The following is a 9,571-nucleotide window of genomic DNA, read 5'->3' on the forward strand; positions in this document are numbered from 1 at the left end:
TTCGCTTTAAAAGAATATAAATATGTTAATTTGCACACATTTTCTCGATTTTTCAAAAATAGCCAAAGTGTACAATTATGCTTTTTTAGCTCAAATCAAAAAATGACACAGATGCGTTCCAGGTTAAGGTAGACATTTTAACCGGTGGAAACATGTTGGGATTTTTATGGAATGTTTATTAGCAAGTTATGAGTAATAAAAAAAATGTCAAATGTCTAATAATATCATGTGAGATATTGTGTTTTATTTGTTCTTTACTGCTGCAGATTAAATCAAAAACGTATTGTCTCTATGATTTGACAGTTGCATTCATATCTATACTTTAACCACTTAAACCCTATATACTTTGTTGACCGGGGTCCCCCAGGGCTCTGTACTAGATCTGCTAGTATCTCCTTATAAATTGGCGTTTTTTGCCGAATATTCTCCATAGAATACAGAAGCTAGTGTTCAAGTGGTTCGTGATGTAACTTAACATGTATTACGAACAGAGCCCAAAAATGCAAGTTATGAATCGTCGTGTTTTAATAACATGAAAATATATCAGTTTTTAAAAAATAGATGCATTTATAAAGATGACATTTTCCATCCATTTTTATAGATGTATTTATAATGTTTATTGAACAGATATCTTTGGGACACAGTCAGTTGATTGGTTGCGGGTTTCCCAAGTTGACGTTGACCCCCCCGGGTCGGAGGTCAAAGTTGAGGAGGGAGGGGGGGGGGGGGGGGGGTTCACGGTGTTCAGGCGTTGCAGAGGTTCTCGTGGCAGCAGGTCCATCCTGGACGATCACACAGAGCCAGCCGCGCACAACCCTTCTCCCCGTTAGCTGTACCACACACACACACACACACACACGCACACACACACACACACACACGCATACACACACACACACACACACACATTTTAATTCCTTTCTTTGAGTCCACGTGTATAAAATACATACTGTAACAAGGGCCCACATATGTTTCAGTTTCCTCTGATGCCATGCAGTATGTACTCATAATAACATGTGTCTAATACAGTATGTACTCATAATAACATGTGTCTAATACAGTATGTACTCATAATAACATGTGTCATGTGTACAGTATGTACTCATAATAACATGTGTCTAATACAGTATGTACTCATAATAACATGTGTCATGTGTACAGTATGTACTCATAATAACATGTGTCTAATACAGTATGTACTCATAATAACATGTGTCTAATACAGTATGTACTCATAATAACATGTGTCTAATACAGTATGTACTCATAATAACATGTGTCTAATACAGTATGTACTCATAATAACATGTGTCTAATACAGTATGTACTCATAATAACATGTGTCTAATACAGTATGTACTCATAATAACATGTGTCTAATACAGTATGTACTCATAATAACATGTGTCTAATACAGTATGTACTCATAATAACATGTGTCTAATACAGTATGTACTCATAATAACATGTGTCTAATACAGTATGTACTCATAATAACATGTGTCTAATACAGTATGTACTTATAATAACATGTGTCTAATACAGTATGTACTCATAATAACATGTGTCTAATACAGTATGTACTCATAATAACATGTGTCTAATACAGTATGTACTCATAATAACATGTGTCATGTGTACAGTATGTACTCATAATAACATGTGTCTAATACAGTATGTACTCATAATAACATGTGTCATGTGTACAGTATGTACTCATAATAACATGTGTCTAATACAGTATGTACTCATAATAACATGTGTCTAATACAGTATGTACTCATAATAACATGTGTCTAATACAGTATGTACTCATAATAACATGTGTCTAATACAGTATGTACTCATAATAACATGTGTCTAATACAGTATGTACTCATAATAACATGTGTCTAATACAGTATGTACTCATAATAACATGTGTCTAATACAGTATGTACTCATAATAACATGTGTCTAATACAGTATGTACTCATAATAACATGTGTCTAATACAGTATGTACTCATAATAACATGTGTCTAATACAGTATGTACTCATAATAACATGTGTCTAATACAGTATGTACTTATAATAACATGTGTCTAATACAGTATGTACTCATAATAACATGTGTCTAATACAGTATGTACTCATAATAACATGTGTCTAATACAGTATGTACTCATAATAACATGTGTCATGTGTACAGTATGTACTCATAATAACATGTGTCTAATACAGTATGTACTCATAATAACATGTGTCTAATACAGTATGTACTTATAATAACATGTGTCTAATACAGTATGTACTCATAATAACATGTGTCTAATACAGTATGTACTCATAATAACATGTGTCTAATACAGTATGTACTCATAATAACATGTGTCATGTGTACAGTATGTACTCATAATAACATGTGTCTAATACAGTATGTACTCATAATAACATGTGTCTAATACAGTATGTACTTATAATAACATGTGTCTAATACAGTATGTACTCATAATAACATGTGTCTAATACAGTATGTACTCATAATAACATGTGTCTAATACAGTATGTACTCATAATAACATGTGTCTAATACAGTATGTACTCATAATAACATGTGTCTAATACAGTATGTACTCATAATAACATGTGTCTAATACAGTATGTACTCATAATAACATGTGTCTAATACAGTATGTACTCATAATAACATGTGTCTAATACAGTATGTACTCATAATAACATGTGTCTAATACAGTATGTACTCATAATAACATGTGTCTAATACAGTATGTACTCATAATAACATGTGTCTAATACAGTATGTACTCATAATAACATGTGTCTAATACAGTATGTACTCATAATAACATGTGTCTAATACAGTATGTACTCATAATAACATGTTCAAACCATAGATAGACTGTATAAAAAGCATGGACTAAACCAGGGGTCTTCAACGTTTTCAGGCCAAGGACCCCTTGGCTGAGAGAGCGATGAAGCAGGGACCCCCTCTATATTGTATAAAATTGTTTTTACTAGGTCTGCTATTTTTTTCCCTCTACACCAAACCTCTTTGCCAAAAATAGCCGATCTACAAGCTCACAACTTGTAGTTGAGAGCTTGTAGATCGGCTATTTTTGGCTAAAGTTCTCCTCAGAAAAGGGATGCTAGGGTTCAAGTGGTTAATGTAAAAAAAACGAAATCCTATAACACAAAGATTTGGCGGACCCCCTATAGTAACTCTGAGGACCCCCTAGGGGTCCAGGACCCCCCGTTGAAGACCCCTGGTCTAAACCACGCCTCTGGTTTCTACAAACCGATGGCGGAATTTGCAATCCGCCACCTTTAATATATGCCAAAAAGCGACCAGGAATAGGAACCGGAAATCAATCCCTAAAAAGAATACTATTGGTTGGGTAGCTTGTCAATCAAGAGCGGGGGCGGGGAATGAATGCTATTGGTTGTGTATAGCTTGTCAATAAAATCATCCCGCCCCTCCTAGAGCATAGCCTACTTTATCGTCAATTTTAAAATAAATGGGACCATCGTTTAGCAAAACGCATATCATGATGATTGAAAGGAGACTTTAAACTAGCGACTGGAAGCATATAGTATTTATGACAATGTTTATTAAGGTAAGAAAATCAAGTCTAAAGTTAAGTCAAAAACCCATCCGCTTTCATTGAGAGAATATTCTTTCTGACACCAGCAGGGGTAAAACAGCGAAACTACAGGCCGTTCATATGAACCGTCTCTTCCGTACTCAATGTAAAACCTTTCAAGCCCTTTGCTTCAAACAGGTTGACACAGTGTGTAAACCTGTTCAAACAGGTTGACACAGTGTGTAAACCTGTTCAAACAGGTTGAGACAGTGTGTAAACCTGTTCAAACAGGTTGACACAGTGTGTAAACCTGTTCAAACAGGTTGACACAGTGTGTAAACCTGTTCAAACAGGTTGACACAGTGTGTAAACCTGTTCAAACAGGTTGACACAGTGTGTAAACGACACACATGAACACATTCACAGGTTCAACAAAGGTACCAACAGTGGTGGAAAAAGTACTCAAATGTTTTACTCATGTAAAAGTATATCAATACTGCAAAGTTACACGTAAATTCGTCTGGAATTCAAAATTTACTTGAGTAAAAGTACAAAAGCATTGTATCAAAATGTACTTAAAGTACCAAGAGTAAAAGTGCTAGAATGTTTGAAAATAGCAGATCACACTCACGCGCACGCGCACACACACACACGCACGCACGCACGCACGCACGCACGCACGCACGCACGCACGCACGCACGCACGCACGCACGCACACACACACACACACACACACACACACACACACACACACACACACACACACACACACACACACACACACACACACACACACACACACACACACACACACACACACACACACACACACACACACACACACACACACACTCACTTCTCGTGTAGCAGGCCTGGGGGACCTTGGCAGTGCAGTCCAGCACCTGGTTCCTCAGCATCAGGAAGTCTTCCCCGTAGCATCTGATTTTATACTGTGTCTGCCCTGTTGAACGCACACACACACACACACACACACGCACACGCACATGCACACACACACACACACGCACACGCACATGCACACACACACACACACACACACACGCACACATGCACACGCGCGCACACACACATGCACATGCACATGCACATGCACATGCACATGCACATGCACATGTACACACACACAAACACACATTTTAATTATTTATGTCCACAAAGCAGAGCATACAAGGTAGCTGGAGGGAATTCATAAAAATTGTGCTCTTGGTGACAAGTTCTAAATTTTTTGGCATGGTGTTCCATGCCAAAAATGTATGCTAAACATGCTAAATAACATGCTAAATAACATGCTAAATAACATACTAAAAATGTTGGAAAATCTAACTCCTGGAAAGGCATCATTTTCAAGATGGCTGGGAGCTTAAAATGCCTATAAGCTGGGGGGGAATATGTGCCATCTTGAAAATGATGCCTTTCCAGAAGTTTAATTTCCCTAAATGTTTAGTATGTTATTTAGCATTATATGCAATAGTAACAGAATCCATTGAAAAATCTCTTCTATCAATTATTTGGGGTTTCAACCATATGACCTATCTAGTATTGGATTCATTGCAAACCGACCACTAGGGGGCGAGCCCAACTCGTTTGCGATGGTTTTTGAAAACCTTGCCCATACCTAACACCATGCCAAAATTAAAAAAACTAGTTACCAAGTGCACAATTCTTACGATTTTTTACATATTCCCTCCCAGCTTATTGGCATTTTAAGCTCCCGGCAGCCATCGTGGACGCCATCTTGAAAATGATGCCTTTGCAGAAGTCTTTGTATGATATTTAGCATACCCAATAGTAACAGAATCCATAGAAAAATCTCTTCTATCAATTATTTGGGGTTTCAACCATATACTGAAATATCTAATATCGGAATCATTGCAAACAGACCACTAGGGGGCGAGCCCAGCTTGCTTGCGATGGTTTTTGAAAACCTTATGCCCATACCTAAAGCCATGCCAAAAATCAAAAACTCGTCACCAAGTGCACCATCTTGATGATCTTGGCCGAATTCCCCCCCAGCTACAAGGACACAAATATTAAAGGTACAGTTAAGGTTACATTCACAAAATCATGGCATATGTCTTCATGATACAATACGTTCATGTCACTTAGTACTCTATGGGTAGAAGTAACAATATTTGTACTCAGTACTCTTACTCTATGGGTAGAAGTAACAGTATAAGTCAGGGGTGGGCAACTTTGATGATGCAGAGGGCCACTATATTTCCACACTCACTCCAGAGGGCCACATTGCATATACTGTCGGGCAGACAGACTGACCTTTTCTTGTAAATTAATGCCATTCTATTTCACACAAAAGTAGCAAAAATAGACGATCTACGAGCTCAAAACGCGTCGCGCTGCGACGCGTTTTGAGCTTGTAGATCGGCTATTTTTGCTACTTTTGAATTGGAATTTCAGGGGAGGCCATGAAGGCCATGGCCGTTCGTTGCCCCTCAGTTTGGCCTTGTGGCCCTCAAAAAGTGCCTGTCCTGAGGCCACCGTGGCCTTAATGCCCCAGCTGACTGTACCACTTTGTCCGCTGTCTCTTTCTCGTCAATATGTAGACACCAGTGTCTCTTTCTTGTCATGTAGACACCAGTGTCTCTTTCTTGTCATGTAGACACCAGTGTCTCTTTCTTGTCATTTAGACACCAGTGTCTCTTTCTTGTCATGTAGACACCAGTGTCTCTTTCTTGTCATGTAGACACACCAGTGTCTCTTTCTTGTCATGTAGACACCAGTGTCTCTTTCTTGTCATGTAGACACACCAGTGTCTCTTTCTTGTCATGTAGACACCAGTGTCTCTTTCTTGTCATGTAAACACCAGTGTCTCTTTCTTGTCATGTAGACACCAGTGTCTCTTTCTTGTCATGTAGACACCAGTGTCTCTTTCTTGTCATGTAAACACCAGTGTCTCTTTCTTGTCATGTAGACACCAGTGTCTCTTTCTTGTCATGTAGACACCAGTGTCTCTTTCTTGTCATGTAGACACCAGTGTCTCTTTCTTGTCATGTAGACACCAGTGTCTCTTTCTTGTCATGTAGACACCAGTGTCTCTTTCTTGTCATGTAGACACCAGTGTCTCTTTCTTGTCATGTAGACACTAGTGTCTCATTCTTGTCATGTAAACACCAGTGTCTCTTTCTTGTCAATAAAAGGCTAATAAAACGTGGAAAGGATATATATAAGCCTTTTCTAATGAACATTGCGGACTTTTACCAAGGTAAAAAGATGATGAAATCCAGCATACAAGTGGAACGCTGCTATCCGATTATGGACCAGAGCTTATTGATTACTTATTGATTAAATTAGTGCATTTTTGATTAATATATCACTGTCCTACGTCGGAATGGGGAATATTAGATCTGTTGTGTGTGGTGTTCATGTGATCAAAATACAGTAGAGTAGCCTACAGTAGACTATTAGCCTACAAATTAATACTGCAGCACGGACAGAGGTGCGTCAGTCCCTCCGCAGTTTCATTAAGGCATCATAGCCTATTTTCATTATTACGTGACACTTTGGCTGAGATGGCCCGCTGGCAAACACACTGAGGGACGGGGACCTAATAATTCAACTCTAAATGCAACTGATAGCCTAGAAAATAAATAAAAAGCGGTGGAATCTACATCATGTCTATATGATGCATACTAGGCTACAAGCAATATATAGTTTGACATTTATTTTTTTATTTTTTATATATATGTGTTGACAAATGTTGGGCATATATATATTTTATTTGAGGTTTGCCACTGTTGTAATTGATTTTGGCATGAAGAATAAAGCATTCTAAAGACATACGCACATTTCAGCCCTGGTAAGACAGCCTCAGGGCTGACCTGAGAACGTGCGCACCTGACGCACAAAACACAGACCAAAAAACTTTTATGAATCCGACTGCAGGTGTAGGATTTGTCCTAAATGCCGGTAGGTACAAAATATGGTCGTAAATCCCTTTATGAATCGGGGCCAATGAGAGGAACATTTCCATGATCCTCACGAGAACAAAGAGCATGTTTCATGGTTTAAAAAGTATATTATTATAGATGTTAGGTTCAGGGGTTATAGGCAAAGTACTCAATTTGTTTACTTAAGTAAAAGTATCAATACTGCAATGTAGAAATACGCCGTTACAAGTATAAGTCCGGAATTCAAAATGTACAAATGTAAAAAAAAGTATTGACATCAAAATATATTTAAAGTATCAAAAGTAAAAGTAGTCATTATGCAGAATGTCCGATTTCAAGTTTTCAAATGTATACAAATCTTTTGAAAATAGCAGATCTACACAATCTGAGCTTGTAGATCTGCTATTTTCAAATGGCCGAAATGTAAATAGGGTTGAAGTGGTTAATGTACATGTTTTGTGATAATAATCAAAATGTACAAAGTAACTAGCAACTAAAGTTTACAAATAATTGTAATGGAGTAAAAGTACAATATTTTCCTCTGAGATGTAGTGGAGTACCTCAAAATTGTACTTGAGTACATTACTTGAGTAAATGTACTTAGTTACTTTACACCACTGGTTATTGGGTTAAGATAAGACAGTCAGAGGTTAGGATTAGATTTATATTTGGTTGTGCGCCAGTGTCACACAATTGTAGCGGATTAAAAAGTACAATATTTGTCCCTGAGGTGTAGTGTAGCAGAAGTAAAAGTACTGAAAATACTCCAGTAAAGTAAAATTGTACTTAAGTACAGTACTTGAGTACATCAGTTTAAAGTTTACAGTTTAGGCATTTAGCAGACGCTCTTAATCAAGAGCAAGGACACAAGATAGATAATACATCATAATACATCAAATGCATAAAAATAGTAATCTAATAATAAAGTAATACATAAGTAAACCAAGAATCTAATAATAACTAATACATACGTAAACCAAGAACCTATCATCAGCCTGTACATTGAAACTATACACACTATAGGATACCAGGTCAACAATGACCTGGCATCTGTCTACATAACATGCTACTGTATCTAAGTTACATTTTAGCCTTTGCATAATCCTGCAAGGTCGTCGAGTACATGCACTTAGTTACTTTGTTTACACTACACTACTCTGTGTGTGTGTGTGTGTGTGTGTGTGTGTGTGTGTGTGTGTGTGTGTGTGTGTGTGTGTGTGTGTGTGTGTGTGTGTGTGTGTGTGTGTGTGTGTGTGTGTGTTTTATTACTATATACTTGCGAGGACCAAGTTTAGTAGAATTTGAAGAAATATACATTGTGAGGACCGTTTTCCTGGTCCTCACCAGACAAATGGTTGTTTTATAGTTAAAACATATTTCTTTAGAGATACGTTTACAATTAGAAAAACATTCAGGTCAGGATTAGACATTTAGAGGTTAGGTTTAGGGATTAGAATTAGAGTTAAACATGATTTATACTTAGTTGCGCGCCAGTGTCATGGACCGAAAAATAGCCGATCTATAAGCTCACAATACGTCGCAGCACGACGCGTTGTGGGCTTGTAGATCTGCTGTTTTTCGGCTTCATGCTTACGGTTAAAAATAGCAAAATATATTTAAATGACATTCATAAAATGGCTGTCCTAAAGCGTTGATGTCCTCACAAGTATAGTAAAACAAACCTGTGTGTGTGTGTGTGTGTGTGTGTGTGTGTGTGTGTGTGTGTGTGTGTGTGTGTGTGTGTGTGTGTGTGTGTGTGTGTGTGTGCGCGCGCCTGTCTCACCTAAGCAGAGAGGCAGCAGCAGCAACAGGATCAGAGTGGGTTTCATCATCTTGTCAGACAGACAGACAGACAGACAGCAGACTGACTGACTGACTGACTGCAGGCTCTGCTCTTTATACTGCCCTGTGTACACACACACACACACACACACACACACACACACACACACACACACACACACACACACACACACACACACACACACACACAGTGGGGTCAGCACAGGACAGGCTGGGTTCAGGACAGTGTGTTGTTCTCTGGGTCAGAGACAACAAGG

At 38.1% G+C, this 9,571-nt stretch overlaps 1 protein-coding gene across 1 annotated transcript; it reads right to left on the minus strand.

Moving 5' to 3' along the window:
* Positions 1–504: 504 nt before the first annotated feature.
* Positions 505–9,365, minus strand: LOC308100098 (uncharacterized protein). Its single transcript, XM_080448999.1, has 4 exons — positions 9,295–9,365; positions 5,545–5,619; positions 4,442–4,546; positions 505–830 (listed from the first exon to the last, which is right to left on the minus strand). The coding sequence occupies exons 1-4, from the start codon at positions 9,341–9,343 to the stop codon at positions 745–747; spliced, it is 315 nt and encodes a 104-aa protein (XP_080305125.1). The 5' UTR covers positions 9,344–9,365; the 3' UTR covers positions 505–744.
* Positions 9,366–9,571: the final 206 nt, after the last annotated feature.

Source organism: Gymnoscopelus braueri, assembly GCF_963280865.1.
Source record: "Gymnoscopelus braueri genome assembly, chromosome: 14".
In the NCBI taxonomy this organism is placed as follows: domain Eukaryota; kingdom Metazoa; phylum Chordata; class Actinopteri; order Myctophiformes; family Myctophidae; genus Gymnoscopelus; species Gymnoscopelus braueri.

Coding starts and splice junctions, on each gene's coding strand:
- LOC308100098 (XM_080448999.1), bottom strand. CDS start 9,343: ATGATGAAACCCACTCTGATCCTGTTGCTGCTGCTGCCTCTCTGCTTA. Junction 5,620..9,294: donor GCTGCTGCCTCTCTGCTTAG/GTGAGACAGGCG, acceptor GTGTCCTTGTAG/CTGGGGGGGAATTCGGCCAA. Junction 4,547..5,544: donor GATTTTTGGCATGGCTTTAG/GTATGGGCATAA, acceptor TGCGTTCAACAG/GGCAGACACAGTATAAAATC.